The sequence below is a fragment of the Engystomops pustulosus genome, chromosome 5 (assembly GCF_040894005.1).
Source record: "Engystomops pustulosus chromosome 5, aEngPut4.maternal, whole genome shotgun sequence".
NCBI lineage: Eukaryota > Metazoa > Chordata > Amphibia > Anura > Leptodactylidae > Engystomops > Engystomops pustulosus.
Window position 1 is genome coordinate 197,106,814 of NC_092415.1, and position 20,426 is coordinate 197,127,239.

The following is a 20,426-nucleotide window of genomic DNA, read 5'->3' on the forward strand; positions in this document are numbered from 1 at the left end:
ACTAATACATGTACATGGGGCGTCGAGAAGAAGCGCTGGTCCGTTATGGATCTGATCTGCTGAAACCATTGTTCTGATTGGTTAAAGTGTCATTTTAATGTATATTTTAGATATTTTATTTTAATTATTTTATCAGTCTCTCATTGCTATACTGGTAGTGTACTTCCTGCTCATCCTGAGCATCCTGGGTGTCCTCACACTGCTGTGCTCTGTGATCTCTGCAGATGCTGTTCTCTCTTAGCCCTGGAGAGAGAGGTAATCGTATATGAGTGTATCTTGTTAGTAGCAGCAGAACTGTGAAATATGGATTTATATCCCAGGATTGTTGCTCCTCTAAGTGCACTGGGGATGTTTCCTGACACTGCTGTGCTCTCTGCTACCAGTGCTAGGTAGTGTCCCTGGAGAGATGTGCAAACATACCTTTGTGTTTATTAGCAACAGAACTGGGAAATAAGGGGTTTTATTCCAGGATTGTACAATGCACTTGGAAAGGCTACAATCTTGGAGTACAAATCCATAATTTTACAGTCCTGCTGCTACTAACAACCTACACAAAGGTAAGATTACACAGATCTTCAAGCCCAAAACTTGACACTGCCTGCAGAGAGCACAGTAGTGTAAGGACACACCCCCAGCTACAATCCTGGACTATACATATTCATATTTCACAGCACTGCTGCTACTAACAAAACACACATAGATATGATTACACAGAATCCCAGAAACAGTAGCCAACACTGGCTGTCAAGAGCACAGCAGTGTGAGGACACGCCGCCAAGTGCACAGCAGTGTGAGGACACGCCGCCAAGTGCACAGCAGTGTGAGGACACGCCGCCAAGTGCACAGCAGTGTGAGGACACGCCGCCAAGTGCACAGCAGTGTGAGGACACGCCGCCAAGTGCACAGCAGTGTGAGGACACGCCGCCAAGTGCACAGCAGTGTGAGGACACGCCGCCAAGTGCACAGCTGTGTGAGGACAAGCCGCCAAGAGCACAGCAGTGTGAGGACATGCTGCAGTCCTGGAATATAAATTCATATGTCACATTCCTGCTGCTACTAACAACACACATATATGTATGATTAAGCAGAACCCCAGGGACAATAGCCAACAGTGGCTGTAGAGAGCACGGAGCACAGCAGTGTAGCGACCAAAGCTACAATCCTGGAATATAAATCCATATGTCACAGTCCTGCTGCTGCTACTAGCAACATACACAAAGGTCTGATTACACATCCCTCCAGGGGCAATGCATCACTTTGGCTGCAGTCTGTATGATCACATCTGCTGACAGGTTCCCTTTAACAAGTTAACAAGTTTGTCTCAGCTTCCTGCTGTGTAGTAGTCACTCACACTGTTAAAGGGATCCTTAAGTTCTGTCCTAGAAAAGGGGATTGTCCCAGCTGATTGCAATAACGACGCCCCGTACAGACTGTAAATGAGATGGATGTGCATCTAGGGGTGCGGGCTGCAGGAGACTCCCCTAGTAGTATGACCCTCCGGCCTCACTCATACAGACAGACTGGACTGAGTCTGTGCCACTGACTAGATGGAGCCGGTGTATATTACATACCGTATACTGAGGCATGTAACGACTCAAGTTACCAGCAGATGGCGCCAACACTCCACGTGTATATTACATGCGCTGCAGAGGAAGGCGCTAATATTAATAATAATTCCTTTATTTACATAGTGCACACAGATTACGCAGCGCTGCACAGTTTGCCAAATCGGTCCCTGTCCTCAATAAGGCTCACAATCTAATCAACCTACCATTATGTTTTGGAGTTTGGGAGGACCCGGAGTAAACCCACACAAACACTGAGAGAACATACAAATTCTGTGCAGATGTTGACCCTGGGACTTGAACCCAGGACCCCAGCACTGCAAGGCTGTAGTGCTAACCACTGAGCCACCGTGCTACAAGGCTGTAGTGCTAACCACTGAGCCACCGTGCTCCAAGGCTGTAGTACTAACCACTGAGCCACCGCGCTCCAAGGCTGTAGTACTAACCACTGAGCCACCGCGCTCCAAGGCTATAGTGCTAACCACTGAGCCACTGCGCTCCAAGGCTGTAGTGCTAACCACTGAGCCACCGTGCCGCCCTAAAAAATCTGCAACATTCTAATTTGCTACATCTGCACAAAGTGAATGTATTGCAGCGCCCATCATCATGCACTGTGCACAATAGCATGAACCTTATCGCTTTATTTTGGGATCTGCTGTACAGTTACTCCTTTCCCCCTACAGTTTAGCTCCTCTTAAACTTGACAGTAAGACTTTAACTTGATTAAATAATTTTATTAATTACATGCTTTTTTTTCCTTAGCAGAATTGGCAAATGACTAAAAATAGGGGGGGGGGGGGTCAATTTTTGTATTTTTTTTCCCCTTAAAGTTTTCTAATAAGTAGTTAAATTTTATAAATATTTGCCATAATATATATGACATTAATCCTTCACCCTTCCCCAGGTTCAGCTACAGATGCAGAGGGTGCATGTACTGCGGACTGTCAGCACTGCTACATTCTGCCTTCAGCTGATTGGGTGTAGGGGGGGCAGAATTCAGACAGTTATATCTTCTGAACTGTGCCAACTAGAAACACAGTTCTGGTGTCATTCTAAAGAGTAGAAACTCCTCTTTGATATGGCATCATGGTTGTTTTTCTTGGTGCCACAGAATTTAGAGATATCGACTGGTAAATTTACAATTGGGAGTTTTGGGATGTGATTTGAAAGTATGATACAGGCCCCACCCCGTGTTCCGACGGATACTTTAAGAGACTCGGGCACCAGGCAAAACTATGCCAGGTCCAACCTGCCGTGGTTTTGCGTAAAACCTGTGAAAGAAAGGTCGCAGGTTTCTCAAAATTATGGACGGGAATGCCCACTGTCTGTCTACTCTGCCAGCCACATTGCGTGGCGGTGATGTAGTCGCCATAATGATCGCAGATACTTGCGGTGCGCAGGAATTTGTGATTATTTCACTGCCAGAAAACTGGAGTAGAAGCAGTGAAAAATCTCCCCTCTATCTTTAATATGACACCAGCAGCATGTTTTTAGATACTATAGAACAGGAGAAAAGGGCTTCTGAAGTGACTCTCATCTCATGTGAAAATGGGATGAGAAGAGTCATATTTTCCAGACTTTTCAGATTATTTATAGCAAAACAGGTGATATTTCACATAAAGGAGGGAATTCTAGAAGGGACATTTCATACCCTATCTGAGTGGCTGGTTGTATAGTGGGGTAATTCCTGGTGACAGGTTCTCTTTAAGTGAATTAGGCTGAGCTGCACTACCACACGTGACCTGTGGGTGCATGTGGCGCTGTTTTTTTCATAATATTGGCATGCACTAAATTCAGGAGCCCATAAAATGAAGTAACGGGACTGGAGCCCACTTTGCCCCTGCAGAAGCGGAGAGTACTGCTCGGAAGTTGTTCCCGCGAATCCTCATTACGCCCTTGAACAAATCGATTTCTTTTTAATTGTGGCCATGAATTATACTAAACTATGCTAATATACCTGAAATGATTGCTACGGAATAATAGAGCGCCCCCCCCCCCCTCCCCTCCTCACGGGCACTCGCTGGCATTTTGCAATCGCTCTAATATATGCAAACTATCCAGTTAAATATCTCTGCAGCTTTCGGGCTCATTAGCATAAATGTCTGCTAATAATGCTAATTCACGCGGCGGCGGTGACGGATCAGCGCCATTCGCCAGACAAGTACAGTTAAACCACCAAAACAAATAATCTCATTTGCATAAAATTAAAAAACAATCCCGCAGGAAGAAGAATTATCACAATCTGGGACACAAATGACTGTATTATTCCAGGACTTGTAGTTCCCATATTTGGACACTAGATGGCAGCAGAGTAGCAGCGTGTCCAGGCAGCAGGAGGTCTCCTTTTGCTGACAGCTGCAAAACCGACCCGATCTGATGAAATCATTAGGATTCCTCTTGTATAAATGTTATTGAGCGCCGGCGTTCGGCAATTAGGGGTAAATTATGCTCTTAATATCGTATAAAGGCAAATCTAATGTCTTCTGCATGCGCCGCACCAGTTTTGGCAGACCCCTCAATTGGGTAGGATTGAACGCTACGTTATTAATGGCCAAATTACCCGCCGACGGGGACTGGGAGCCGTCCCTTTAATGCTGTGACCCCAATCTGTGTGTGCGCCCAGGTTCTCCATTATATCATAGGACATTAAGGGAGCACAAGTTTCCTACAAATCTGTGACAGGCTCATCACCGAACCTAATGCAGCCCCTGGAGTGGAGGAGGAAGGTAATGAGAGCCCAGCGGAGCTCGGAGCGGACCACCCAGACCATTAGCGGAGACCTGGAGTGGAATAATGGCACTGACTTCAATATGAACTGGACCCCAATTGGGCACCGAGAGGTTTTTTAAGGAAGATTCATACAGCGCGTTGTGTCTTACATACTGTGGTTACATCTCCGGTCACCTGAAAGAAGTTCACCTGAAGTCATGGAGAAGAAGAGAATAAATCTACAGTGTATCCGGACCACCAGTTACCCAGACACAATCTCATTCCTAGGCTTTTAAAAGGGTCGGACACTGATATGTATGATAGATACTTCCACTAGGTGGCACTAGAGAGGCAGATCAAAAGTACATGAGTCAATAAACCTTGTACACAGCGAGTCCTGAGAAGTGGTGACAATAGTATCCTGTCTGGGCAATGCTCTGTGAGAGCGCCACAGCCCGGACTCCAGACTGATACATTGTGGTAATACTGTACATAGCGAGTCCTGCTCTCATTTGAGAAGTGGTGATGATAGTATCCATTCTGGACAATGCTCTGTGAGCGCCACAGCCCGGACTCCAGACTGATACATTGTAGTAATACTCTAAAAAGCGAGTCCTGCTCTCAGCTGAGAAGTGGTGACATTGTATGCAGTCTAAGCAATGCTCTGTGAGCTAAACAACCCAGACTCTGTACAGATACATATTAGTAACCATGTACTTGACGAGTTCTGCTCTCAGATGAGAAGTAGAGACAGCCATATCCAGTCTAGACAATGCTCTGTGAGCTCCACAACCCAGACTCCAGACCGATACATTGTAGTAATACTCTAAATAGTGAGTCCTGCTCTCAGCTGAGAAGTGGTGACAACAGGATCCAGTCTAGACAATGCTCTGTGAGCTTCACAGCCCGGACTCCATACTGATAGATTGTAACAACTAGCACAATTCCTAGTGCCGCCACCGCTGCTGCTGCTGATGATGTGTTTAGCTCACAGAGCATTGTCTAGACTGGTACCTAGAAACAGCTGCTGGTGTCATATTAAAGATCTCATCTTACATATCCCAGGCTAGTGGTTCTGTGAGCTACAGAACTGGACATACAGGCAGCTAAAAACAATAGGGAACTGGATCGTTATCTACACCTCACATTTCCAACAATGAGGCACATTTACTAATACCAGTGCAGTGTGTACTATGTGCAGTGTCCTGTGTAGTGGGCAGGGGGCGCCAGATTCAGGATTTATGGTGCATATTCTTCATGAATCTGGCGCCACCTGCACTGCTATGACAGAGTGCACCCATTTTTATTTTTTTTGGTGCACCTTTAACATGGGGCGTGCGACACACTTCTGTCGGACTTTGCATTATAAATCCGGCGCAAGGTTCGACTGAGCACTGGAGCGCCCCCTTCAGTGCAGAAATATGTGCCTCATGAAGATTAGCTCAGCTGCAGCATAAAAGGATTGCAGGCAACACAAATGTGGCGCGGACACTTCTTATATACCTGTGCGAGAAAGAATGCGCCAAATCCGACAATAAACTGGCGCAAGGAGCTTAGTAAATGGGCCCCAAGGTCTCTGTCTGTATTTCCAGATTTGTACATCATACGATTTTCAAAAAGATGAGATTCTTATCTTTAAAATGACACCAGCAGCATGTTTCTAGGTGCTATAGAACAGTAGATAGGGGCTTCTGAAGTGACCCCCACCCTCCCACACATACACATCTGCAACCTCTAAACTTGACTCATCTCATGTGAAAATGTTGATAAGAAGAATCATATTTCCCAGGAGGAGATTTCACATAAAAGAGGGAATTCTAGACAGGACATTTCATGGGGTAAAACCTGATGACAGGTTCCCTTTGCTGCTGAGAGTTGTAGTCTCCGTCCAGCTGGAGAGCCCCCAGGTTGCAGATGACTGTTGTAGAGTGAAAGCCTCGTCTGTATCCGATCTCCTTCTATTGACGGGAGGGAAGAATCCGGTTGGAACTAATCTGCAGGTTCCGGTCCGGTGACCAGCGATCCCGCAGTGACATCACTTATGTCTCCTCCACCTGCCGCCCCTCTATTAGAGGTTCTCCATGTGTAACGCAGGACACTCCGGTGCTGATATACTGTCACTGTGTAGCGGAGCGTTCTCCCGGATCCCGATGCTCCGGACGCTATTATACCCTCCGCAAAAAAAAACTTTCTTCCAGGAAACTTTTTCACTCTGCAGAAAACTTATTGATGGCAGAATCAGCCAGTCTCATTCTGATGCCATAGCTGGCTGTCTGCTACCACCTCTGCAAGTTAGAGGACAGATGGGAATATAACTGCAGAATCTGACTACACACGTGTTGTTTGTAGTCTGTTACCATGGACACGCACATATAGATCAGTATCGGAGAGATGGATGGCAGAAACGCAGCCAGTGTCATTCTGATGCCATAGCTGTCTGTCTGCTACCACCTCTGCAAGTTAGAGGGCAGATGGGAATATAACTGCAGGATCTGACTACACACGTGTTGTTTGTAGTCTGTTACCATGGACACACACATATAGATCAGTATCGGAGAGATGGATGGCAGAACCGCAGCCAGTGTCATTCTGATGCCATAGCTGTCTGTCTGCTACCACCTCTGCAAGTTAGAGGACAGATGGGAATAAAACTGCAGGATCTGACTACACAGACGTTGCTTGTAGTCTGTTACCATGGACACACACATATAGATCAGTATCGGAGCGTTAGATGGCAGAAACGCAGCCAGTCACGTTTTGGTGCCCTAGTTGCCAATCTGCTACATCTCCATGTAAGTGGACAGGTGGGAATATGACAGCAGGATCTGACTACATAGGGTGTGCTTGTAGTCTGTTACCATGGAGACATATAGTCTGTATACGAGCCGTAGACTCTAGAAAACGGATAGAATGTAGAAAGGCAGCCAGTCTCATTCTGATGCCACAGCTGGCAGTCTCCGACCATCTATGCAAATTAGAGAAAGAAAAGGGATATGACGGCAGGATCAGACTACACAGACGTTGTTTGTAGTCTGTTACCATGGACACATACATATAGATCAATATCAGAGCTATAGATGGCAGAAACGCAGCCAGTCTCTTTCTGATTCCTTACTGGAAGTCTGGTACCATCTTCAAGTAAGAGGATAGACGGGAATATGAAAGCAGGATCTGACTACAAGGCTGTGCTTGTAGTCTGTTACCACGGAGACCTATAGATATAAATAGGAGCTGTAGACTCCAGATAACTCATAGATGTCAGAAACACAGTCAGTCTCATTCTGATACCACCGCTGGCAGTCTGCAGCCATCTCTGACAGATGGAAATATTACAGCAGGGTCAGGCTTTGGTTGTAGTCTGTTACCATGGAGACATATGTAAATGAGCTGTAGACTGTAAAAAACATATCGATGGAAGGTACTGTATGCAGCCCATCTGCTAACATCTGTAAATCTGCGAGATATAGGAAGAATAGGAATATGACAGCGCTTTCAGACTACACAGGATTTGTATGTAGTCTGTTACCATGGAGATGTATAGATCTGTAAAGGAGCTGAACACTGCAGAAAACATATAGATTGCAGAAATGCTGCCATATTGGTTGTCAGGTTTACATTCGCTCGTCATTGTGTCAGCATTTTAAGTCAAATGAGTGAAGGTCCTTTTTTTAGGGGGTCATGAGGGATCAATCAGCTGAAATCAGCCGCACCCTGAGTAGTGGCCGTGCAGGGTTACTGCAGTCTTGTAATATCACCAAGGGGGGCAACCCGCTACCGTGTGAAAATCTGCAGGGTAGAGGACAGATAAGAATACGACAGCGGTATCAGACTACACAAGGTTTGCCCGTAGTCTGTTACCATAGAGACATATAGATCTGCATAGAAGCTGTAGACACAGTTTTAACTTTTTTTTTTGTTTGTTTCTTTCAGTAAACTTTGAAGCCTTGATCATTGCCATGGCTGTGGTGGCCGGAGTTATGTTACTGGCCGTAATAATCTGCTGCTGTTATTGTTGTTACTGCCGAAAAAGTTCAAGTTCGCGGCTGTGAGTATCAACTTCCAAAAAATACAAAAAATTTGCTTTTTTATTTTTTTGTGGGGTGGGGGTCTGCTTATAGATGTTATAACGTATGTATTCAGAATTCAGAGCAAGAATTGAAAACATGGTTTTTCCATCTTAGGATATCTATGACATTTCCCATCTGAGCCAGTGAAACCTCAGGATCAGAGTATTCCCCCAACACATCGGTGTAAGGTTATGGGGGCATCTATTCCAATGATAAACCCTAATTTCATAGAGGTGAAGTGTCATGGCTCAGTACCCAAACCTGTAAATCCCTGACAGCCAGGAAAATCCATCACTGATGGTCTAAGCTTCTCCATAGGACTAAAGTGTTTGTACAGTCTATAGATCATTGATTATTGAGTTTATACCGTCATATGGAGTATTGTCTTGTGTTGTCTCGTCTAGAAGACTGGAGGCAGAAGAAGAAAATCTCATCCGAGAACGTGAGAAGAGGAAACAGGAGTCACTTCAGAGGTAAGATGTACAAGAATATAACTACTATAATACTGCCCCCGATGTACAAGAATATAACTACTATAATACTGCTCCCTATGTACAAGAATATAACTACTATAATACTGCTCCCTATGTACAAGAATATAACTACTATAATACTGCCCCCTATGTACAAGAATATAACTACTATAATACTGCCCCCTATGTACAAGAATATAACTACTATAATACTGCCCCCGATGTACAAGAATATAACTACTATAATACTGCTCCCTATGTACAAGAATATAACTACTATAATACTGCTCCCTATGTACAAGAATATAACTACTATAATACTGCCCCCTATGTACAAGAATATAACTACTATAATACTGCCCCCTATGTACAAGAATATAACTACTATAATACTGCTCCCTATGTACCAGAATATAACTACTATAATACTGCCCCCTATGTACAAGAATATAACTACTATAATACTGCCCCTATGTACAAGAATATAACTACTATAATACTGCCCCCTATGTACAAGAATATAACTACTATAATACTGTCCCCTATGTACAAGAATATAACTACTATAATACTGCCCCCTATGTACAAGAATATAACTACTATAATACTGCCCCCTATGTACAAGAATATAACTACTATAATACTGCTCCTTATGTACAGGAATATAACTACTATACTACTGCCCCCTATGTACAAGAATATAACTACTATAATACTGCCCCCTATGTACAAGAATATAACTACTATAATACTGCCCCCTATGTACAGGAATATAACTACTATAATACTGCTCCTTATGTACAGGAATATAACTACTATAATACTGCCCCCTATGTACAGGAATATAACTACTATAATACTGCCCCCTATGTACAAGAATATAACTACTATAATACTGCCCCCTGTGTACAAGAATATAACTACTATAATACTGCCCCCTATGTACAAGAATATAACTACTATAATACTGCCCCCTATGTACAAGAATATAACTACTATAATACTGCCCCCTATGTACAGGAATATAACTACTATAATACTGCCCCCTATGTACAAGAATATAACTACTATAATACTGCCCCCTATGTACAGGAATATAACTACTATAATACTGCCCCCTATGTACAAGAATATAACTACTATAATACTGCCCTCTATGTACAAGAATATAACTACTATAATACTGCCCCCTATGTACAAGAATATAACTACTATAATACTGCCCCCTATGTACAAGAATATAACTACTATAATACTGCCCTCTATGTACAAGAATATAACTACTATAATACTGCCCTCTATGTACAAGAATATAACTACTATAATACTGCCCCCTATGTACAAGAATATAACTACTATAATACTGCCCCCTATGTACAAGAATATAACTACTATAATACTGCCCTCTATGTACAAGAATATTACTACTATAATACTGCCCCCTATGTACAAGAATATAACTACTATAATACTGCCTCCTATGTACAAGAATATAACTACTATAATACTGCCCCCTATGTACAAGGATATATCTACTATAATACTGCCCCCTATGTACAAGAATATAACTACTATAATACTGCCCCCTATGTACAAGAATATAACTACAATAATACTGCCCCCTATGTACAAGAATATAACTACTATAATACTGCCCCCTATGTACAAGGATATATCTACTATAATACTGCCCCCTATGTACAAGAATATAACTACTATAATACTGCCCCCTATGTACAAGAATATAACTACTATAATACTACCCCCTATGTACAGGAATATAACTACTATAATACTGCCCCCTATGTACAGGAATATAACTACTATAATACTGCCCCCTATGTACAGGAATATAACTACTATAATACTGCCCCCTATGTACAAGAATATAACTACTATAATACTGCCCCCTATGTACAAGAATATAACTACTATAATACTGCTCCCTATGTACAAGAATATAACTACTATAATACTGCCCCCCATGTACAAGAATATAACTACTATAATACTGTCCCCTATGTACAAGAATATAACTACTATAATACTGCCCCCTATGTACAAGAATATAACTACTATAATACTGCCCCCTAAGTACAAGAATATAACTACTATACTACTGCCCCCTACGTACAGGAATATAACTACTATAATACTGCCCCCTATGTACAAGAATATAACTACTATAATACTGCCCCCTATGTACAAGAATATAACTACTATAATACTGCCCCCTATGTACAAGAATATAACTACTATAATACTGCTCCTTATGTACAGGAATATAACTACTATACTACTGCCCCCTATGTACAGGAATATAACTACTATAATACTGCCCCCTATGTACAAGAATATAACTACTATAATACTGCCCCCTATGTACAGGAATATAACTACTATAATACTGCTCCTTATGTACAGGAATATAACTACTATAATACTGCCCCCTATGTACAGGAATATAACTACTATAATACTGCCCCCTATGTACAAGAATATAACTACTATAATACTGCCCCCTGTGTACAAGAATATAACTACTATAATACTGCCCCCTATGTACAAGAATATAACTACTATAATACTGCCCCCTATGTACAAGAATATAACTACTATAATACTGCCCCCTATGTACAGGAATATAACTACTATAATACTGCCCCCTATGTACAAGAATATAACTACTATAATACTGCCCCCTATGTACAGGAATATAACTACTATAATACTGCCCCCTATGTACAAGAATATAACTACTATAATACTGCCCTCTATGTACAAGAATATAACTACTATAATACTGCCCCCTATGTACAAGAATATAACTACTATAATACTGCCCCCTATGTACAAGAATATAACTACTATAATACTGCCCTCTATGTACAAGAATATTACTACTATAATACTGCCCCCTATGTACAAGAATATAACTACTATAATACTGCCCCCTATGTACAAGAATATAACTACTATAATACTGCCCCCTATGTACAAGGATATATCTACTATAATACTGCCCCCTATGTACAAGAATATAACTACTATAATACTGCCCCCTATGTACAAGAATATAACTACAATAATACTGCCCCCTATGTACAAGAATATAACTACTATAATACTGCCCCCTATGTACAAGGATATATCTACTATAATACTGCCCCCTATGTACAAGAATATAACTACTATAATACTGCCCCCTATGTACAAGAATATAACTACTATAATACTACCCCCTATGTACAGGAATATAACTACTATAATACTGCCCCCTATGTACAGGAATATAACTACTATAATACTGCCCCCTATGTACAGGAATATAACTACTATAATACTGCCCCCTATGTACAAGAATATAACTACTATAATACTGCCCCCTATGTACAAGAATATAACTACTATAATACTGCTCCCTATGTACAAGAATATAACTACTATAATACTGCCCCCCATGTACAAGAATATAACTACTATAATACTGTCCCCTATGTACAAGAATATAACTACTATAATACTGCCCCCTATGTACAAGAATATAACTACTATAATACTGCCCCCTAAGTACAAGAATATAACTACTATACTACTGCCCCCTACGTACAGGAATATAACTACTATAATACTGCCCCCTATGTACAAGAATATAACTACTATAATACTGCCCCCTAAGTACAAGAATATAACTACTATAATACTGCCCCCTATGTACAGGAATATAACTACTATACTACTGCCCCCTATGTACAGGAATATAACTACTATACTACTGCCCCCTATGTACAAGAATATAACTACTATAATACTGCCCCCTATGTACAAGAATATAACTACTATAATACTACCCCCTATGTACAGGAATATAACTACTATAATACTGCCCCCTATGTACAGGAATATAACTACTATAATACTGCCCCCTATGTACAGGAATATAACTACTATAATACTGCCCCCTATGTACAAGAATATAACTACTATAATACTACCCCCTATGTACAAGAATATAACTGCTATAATACTGTCCCCTATGTACAAGAATATAACTACTATAATACTGCCCCCTATGTACAACAATGGTGGGACCAAGTTTCAGGAAGAAAGGGGGATACACATTGTTTCGGAAATCGGCAGATAGGATGAGGAAAAAGCGACTGTCAAAACAATTCCTACTCTTTGAAGACAGTCCCTGCTAAAGGGGCGTGTCCAATTCTAAAAAGTAGGTGTGGCTTGTATAACTCAGACCCTAGGATGAGTTGTCCCTGATTTGGGTCAGGTGGTCCGGTAGCGGGACTTAAAAATCCCTGTTTTAATAACTATAAAGTGGTAAGTAGGGAGAAGGATCAGGCATGTTGAAATCGATTAGCCCGCTCCTGATCCCAACAGCTGTTGGGAGTCCCAATTTAAATTTAATTATGTATGTGATCAACCTAAATTTTGTCCCTTTTGTTGGACCTCCAACCTGTATTCAACTTTTTTCGATGGGACTGTCCTCAATGCCTACTGCAGGTGTCAAGGGGGCGGAGCAATAAGGATAAGCCCCGCCTCCTTCAGCCCTGCACTAGAATCCCCTCAATATTGTGAATTCTGATTTGCCACTCAGGTTCCTGGGAGGGGCATCCACCTTTTTGTTTCGGAAGTTCTCCTTTTAATAAGGGTTAAAAAAAAAAAATTCTTGTTCTAATATTTTTAAAATTTATTACAATAGCAGAGCTCAGTGTTGAGGAGTTTGCGGCGCTGTTGGGCCTCAGCGGTCGGCTCTGTAGCCTCGCGCCGTAGTTCTGCATAAATATATCAAAAATTCATTAAAAGCCTTTGTCAGGGGAGACGTTATGGATCTGCATCCGACATCATCCGTCGTGAAAATGCTCCGGCATTCAGCGCCTCATACATTACCCCCGCCGCCTGCGCCGCTCCCCTTATTTACTAGCAGATTGTACCCGGCGAGAACCGGCGCTGAGGAACGGCCCAGCGTCTGGAAGTGACAGGAGTGTAAATTCCAGCCTGAGTTACGGACGCGCCCGGAATAACCGCTGACTACGCGGAACGGATACGGTCATATATCACCGCACACCGAGAGCTCATACAGGATGATGACATCATCAGCACAAGCCAGCAAGTGCCACAGCAGCACAGAGGAATAGTGCACAGCTCCATAACACTCATCACTGCAGGACAGTCCAAGAGATTTCGAGGGATAGTCCACTTTTGGAAATCAGAGTCAAGTCATTGGGGCTCATTTACTGATGCCGCACTTTCGTTGGGTTTCCCAAATATTTTACGCTTTGCGCTGAATTGCCCCGGGATTTTGGCGCACGGGATCGGATTGTGGCGCATCGGCGCCGGCTTTCACTCGACAGAAATCGGGGGGGCGTGGCCGTCAGACAAACCGCGGAATTTAAAAAACGATTTGTGTCGCAAGATCAAGCACTCACATGCATCGGGAATAAGAAGGTGAACTCCGGCGGACCTCTGCGCAACAGCGACACCTGCTGGATATCGGGCGCACGACCTTAGTGAATCCCGGCAGAACCCGAATCCTCGTCGGACGACACGCTGGAGCGGGATCGCGACTGGAGCAGGTAAGTAAATCTGCCCCATTGTATAATAGAAAGTTATGCAGGTCTGTAATGTAACTTCTCTATCAATTCTTTATGGATTTCCGGATCTCTGCTTGCTGTCACGATATGATGATGAACATTATATGGTATTTCGATCATTGTAAAATAAATAAATAAAGCTTTTGGTTTTTTTTTTTTGGAGTAAAAACATTGATAACTATACACCTGTGTGTCTATGCTGGAGGCAGGAAAAAAAATATGGGCTTCTATTGAGTGACAGCAATCAGAGATCTTGAAAACATAAAAAATTGATACAACAAACATATTACAAACTTCTATAACTTTCTGTTATACAACGATTTGACTGTTGCCTGTAACTCTTTCAGCTGACAGCTATTCCTCCCAACACCATTATACACATGCACACTCAGCTCCATCCCATATATCAATCTATTTCATCTTCTGCTTTTCTTTTTGGTAGTATTTTTTAGTATTGCAAAATTCCCATTTTTTTTTTAAAAAGAACCAATGATGGAATATAATTTCTAAGAAATTGTCGTATGATTTCCTGTTATTCCTCCTGGAAATTTAAGACTTTAACTAAGATTTTACTTTCCCCCTTTCCATGTGTTGCCTCCACTAGATCTGGCACCATTGCTATTGGTTAGATTAACCGTGTTAGTTACCCATCTCTAGAGAAGTGCTGCTGTCTGCAAATAACCAGGAGCCTACCCTTGCAATGAGGGGTTAAATTTCATTTTAGTGTTACCCCGAGAGAACAGATTAGGGTCGACCACTATGGACCTTCACCTGGTCCCCAAAGCAAAGCGTTCTCTTACTGTGCAGGACCTAACATATCTTGCATTGATTGATTTTAATTAGAAAAGTGCAATACCTCATTTCTCCTGCGGGAGTGCTGCAGCGCAGTTGATGTCTTGCTACAGCCGTCTAACAGTTGTCCAGTGAAACAAGACAAACTTTAATTGTCATTGATCTTGACCGCATTGTCCAGATATCTGATTATTTTCTCCCTCTGTATATGGGTCACTGTGTGTATATATAAATATATATAGGAAGTTTTTTAGCAGTTTAGGTAGGAGCCCGGGAGACCTGTTCAATCAAATCTACGTGGTTAGTAGCAGCAGAATTGTGAAATCTGTATTTATTTTCCAGGCTTCACTTATCCAAGTGCACTGGGTAGTTGGTGTCCTCACACTGCTGTGCTCTGTGCTCTCTGCAGACAGTGTATGTATTGTCCCTGGAAAGATGTGTAATCATATTATTTTATGTGTAGTTTGTAGCAGCCGGAATGTAAAATAATTTCTTTTCTTCTGGATTGTATTTTCTCCAAGTGCACACTGGGGTTATCCTCACACTGCTGTGCTCTTATCTCTCCGATTTAGATCGAACCACATGCTTTTCCCTCTTCTATGAGTAAAAAAAGTTATTGACTTTTTTGTTGAACGTTGTAGCATTCCCTCAGAGCAAAGTAGAGGAGGGGCTACGGAGTAACTGGATGCAGCAAACTGAGAGCACAGCAGTGTGAGGACCCCCCCCCCCCATCCAAGTGCACTTGAAGAAGCTACAATCCTTGAATACAGATCAATTTGTCACAGTCCTGCTGCTACTAATAACCTACACAAAGGTTTGACCACACACCACGCGAGGGACAATACCTAACACTGGCTTCAGAGAGCACAGAGCACAGCAGAGTAAGGACACCCCAGTTCTACAATCCTGGATTATCAATCCATTTTTCACAGTCCTGCTGCTATTAATATTCTATACAAAGGTACAATTACACATCTCTCTAGGGACAGTACCTAACACGTATTGCAGAGAGCACAGCAGTGTGAGGACGCCCCAGTGCTACAATCCTGGATTATAAATCCATTTTTCACAGTCCTGCTGCTATTAATATTCTATACAAAGGTACAATTACACATCTCTCCAGGGACAACACAAAACCCTGATTGCACAGAGCACAGCAGTGGGAGGACACGCCCCCAGTGCACTTGAAGAAGCTACACTCCCAGAATATAAATCCATAATTCGCAGTCCTGCTGCCACTAACAAAATGCACAAAGGTATCTAATCAGTCTCTTCAGAGTCAAAACCTAGCACTGGCTGTAGCTCTGTACGGTCAAACCTGCTGATGGTTTCCCTTTAACTATAGGAAACCCCCTTGTAGAAATGTCTGATCCCTTTCTGTTCGCATTTCACAAATTGTGTTTTTAATTATTTTTTTGCAGAAAGAACGAGAGGACCATAAAACATAACGAGATCCGGAAGAAATACGGTAAGTTTGGGTTTTTTTTGCCTTAATTGAAGATTTTTCATCTTTTCTAAAGCAATTTGGGAGAATGACATTTAACGGTGAAGTATAAAACGGAGCGATTCATGCGCCGCGCAGGAGTCCAGGGTTCTGACCTATAAGATTGAATCGGCGCCTTAATTGCAGGTTGTTTCTTGTAAACTTCTCTCTAGCGCCTGCTCCAGTAACCTGCCTAATAATATACAGTAAGCCGGGGCTGTCTGAGGAGCTACAGTCTACACCACGCTCTTAAAGGGGAGGTGTATTTTGTATATGACTATTTATATGAAAGTATTGCTGTAACAATCGTCTTCTCGTTCCCTGTTTTCTTATTATTAGCTTTGCCGTGTAGGCTGGGGCCAAGTTACCAGAGTCGGCCTTCCTTCCTTCCTCCCTATCTTTGTGTTTGGCCGGCCATGTTTCAGTTTTCTAGTGTACACTTCTTCAGGTGTCCCTGACCCAAACCTGACAGCAATGGCTTATAAAAAAAAAAAAGCACCTTTTCCCCAAGAAGGTGCCATGAATATTGAAAATTCTTAGACAACTAATTCATTTCAAAGGTGTCGGTGACCTCCATGTTTTTAGACTTCTGCAATGACCTTAGAGTGAACAGACCTCAAATCTGTGCTGCCCTTCTAAACCTTTGGCCTGTACTTCCACTGGAATTCGACCTGGATCAACCTGGGCAATCCCTAACTTTGGCGTACCCTGACAGTTGGCCGACCTTGGCTGTTCTTGGACTTGCCTGTTCTTGGACTTGCCTGTTCTTGGACTTGCCTGTTCTTGGACTTGCCTGTTCTTGGACTTGCCTGTTCTTGGACTTGCCTGTTCTTGGACTTGCCTGTTCTTGGACTTGCCTGTTCTTGGACTTGCCTGTTCTTGGCCTTGCCTGTTCTTGGCCTTGCCTGTTCTTGGCCTTGCCTGTTCTTGGCCTTGCCTGTTCTTGACCGTGCCAGGGCTTGACCTCGTCCATTCTTGCCCTCGGCCGCTCTTGCCCTCGGCCGCTCTTGCCCTCGGCCGCTCTTGCCCTCGGCCGTTCTTGCCCTCGGCCGTTCTTGCCCTCGGCCGTTCTTGCCCTCGGTCATTTTTGACCATGACCAGTTTAATGGCTCCTATCCTTGCTCCTGTTTTGTTGAACTTCTGTGACAACCTTGGTGTGAACTGATCTCAAATCTGTGCTGCCCTTCCACACCTTTGCCCTGTACCTCCACTAGAATTCCTAGCCCGACTTTGGCGGTACCTGACCTTGGCTGCCCCTGACCGTTCTTGCCCTAAGGCGTTTTTTGACCTTGGCCGGTTCTGACCTTACCATCTGGTGCTCTTCATCGAGGCCTTAAGACATGTCCGGGTCAGCTGCCATCTACATCGACTGCTTTGATAAGTGGCATGAATATTAAAAATTCTGAGACATCTAGTTATTGCAGAGGTGTCGGTGGTTGACCTCCATGTTTTCAACCATGACTCGTTTGATGACTAGTCCTGTTCTTTTGAATTTCTGTAACAACCTTGGTGTGAACTGATCTGAAATCTGTGCTGCCCTTCCAGACCTTTGGCCTTTACCTCCACTAGAATTCTACAAACCCTTGCCCTTGGCTGTCCTTCTCCTTGACTCTGGCCACTCTGGACCCTGGCCACTTTTGCCCTTGGCCTCCCTTGCCCTTGGCTGGTCACATCCGCACCACCTGGTGCTCTGGATCGGGGCCTCTAGTCATGTCCTGTTTTCCCCATTGAATGGAGCAGTGGTCGAGCATGCTCAATTCAGTTCAAGACAACAGGAAGCAGAGATGGTTGATCATGGATTGTCAACCCCTTTAATGTGATTCCATCTAGACCTTCAGTAGACCTTGTCCACAGAGTGCCCTGGAGAAAGGTCACTTTACTCTGCAAGCCATACTCACCCACTTCTCGTATCTCAAGGATCTGTGGCTCCAGCTTTATCCTTCCGTCATGGCGGCAATGTGTGGAGATATATAATTTTTATTATCATTGTTTGCCATTAGTAACCCCCGCCCCCCCCCCCCCCCCCCCATCTTGTGGCGCGGCTGTGAGCGCTCTGCATGTGGCGGCTCTGCGCAGGTTATTTACTCTATCAGATTGTGATCTTCTTAATCTGATGACCTTTCCTCTGTCATCACAGCAACGTGCCGGCTAAATGTGAAACATCTGCTGAGCGGTGATAACGCGGCTTGTTTATGAGGTGCGGGACGGCGACCCCACACAGGTTTACATAACGTCTCTGAGATTTAGCTGCACTTTATAGGGATGAGTTACACGTGTAAATCCCAGGATTTCTCAGTCTTGTAAAATGAACATAAAAGAGACTGTAATTACAGAAAAGACACAGAAATGTCATAGTTTATCAGTCTCCAGGATGTGATGGCCTACAGGGTTCTCACCCCGGGATCGGTGGAGTGCGTTCCCTTCCTAAGGGGTGCATTGGAATACAGGCACCTCCAACAGGCAGCGATGAAGTGGGTTCCCATCCCCAAGGGAGCCGTGGAGCACAGGCCCTTCCCCCAGGGAGCCGTGGAGCACAGGCCCTTCCCCCAGGGAGCCGTGGAGCACAGGCCCTTCCCCCAGGGAGCCGTGGAGCACAGGCCCTTCCCCCAGGGAGCCGTGGAGCACAGGCCCTTCCCCCAGGGAGCCGTGGAGCACAGGCCCTTCCCCCAGGGAGCCGTGGAGCACAGGCCCTTCCCCCAGGGAGCCGTGGAGCACAGGCCCTTCCCCCAGGGAGCCGTGGAGCACAGGCCCTTCCCCCAGGGAGCCGTGGAGCACAGGCCCTTCCCCCAGGGAGCCGTGGAGCACAGGCCCTTCCCCCAGGGAGCCGTGGAGCACAGGCCCTTCCCCCAGGGAGCCGTGGAGCACAAGCTGCTCCCCAGTGAGCTGTCACTGACTTAGAATAAGGAAATGGCTTGCCTTCATTTGCCCCAGTCTATACAGTAAAGGCAAGAAGTGATAATTTGTGTTTTTCCTCTAGTACCTCATGTGGTTACCTAGAGGATCAACCCAAGGGCCTCTTAGCCACTGGCCTGGTAAATTTAGTGCTGGGTTATTTTCTGGTGATGTCTGTGGCTCCTGGGGTCATCTTATTAGCGCCCAAAATCTCGTACAGACAAACAGCCTCAACAGAGAAACGCCATGATTGCAAATTTGGGGTCTTTTTTGTGATTTACTGGATCCCATTTTAATATGTTTGATTTCTAAAATGAGATTGTTGTGGTCTGGCACAAGAACCCCCAACTGATCAGCTGATTTGGGGGGGGGGGTAGCTACACAATCCTTCTGATTCTTAGGCCTGTTCATCTGTAATTCCAAACAAAGCCACTGTACAAAGTATGGCGCTGTGCATCGTGAGTAGTATATTGAAACAAGGTGCGGGAGTTAAAAGTTGCACCTCATTTGCTGAATCGGGCATCTGAATGGGGTTCCCTTTTAATGAATGCAGAGATGAGCCCCGGCTGTCAGCGGACGGGTCGATACTCCATAAATCCCGTCATAGTCATGTTAATATAATCCCAAGGCTGACTCGTGGATCCGGGTTGGGATGAAGTTTAATCTTGCGGAGCAGCTTAATGTCTCCGCTGTGTAATCTTTATTCGGAGTTAGCGGAGACGCCACGGACGCGGTCGAGGCTTTACGTGCAGCCGATTGAAGTTTACTGCTGAGTTTGATGTTCTTCCTCAGGTTCCCTCTTCCTGGCACCGGATCCTCCTGCGTGACAACACGACGGC

General features: G+C 43.8%; 1 protein-coding gene across 2 annotated transcripts in view; it reads left to right on the forward strand.

The window, feature by feature from the left end:
- The window catches only part of LOC140133728 (pituitary tumor-transforming gene 1 protein-interacting protein-like), a 33,793-nt gene that overhangs the window by 6,086 nt on the left and 7,281 nt on the right, over window positions 1-20,426 (forward strand). The window contains exons 4-6 of one of the 2 annotated variants that reach the window (XM_072154285.1): window positions 8,205-8,319; window positions 8,749-8,814; window positions 16,634-16,680. In XM_072154285.1, coding sequence (XP_072010386.1) covers window positions 8,205-8,319; window positions 8,749-8,814; window positions 16,634-16,680 — 228 coding nt within the window. Of the gene's footprint in view, window positions 1-8,204; window positions 8,320-8,745; window positions 8,815-16,633; window positions 16,681-20,426 lie in introns of both variants that reach the window. The other variant, XM_072154284.1, reaches the window with a different exon arrangement.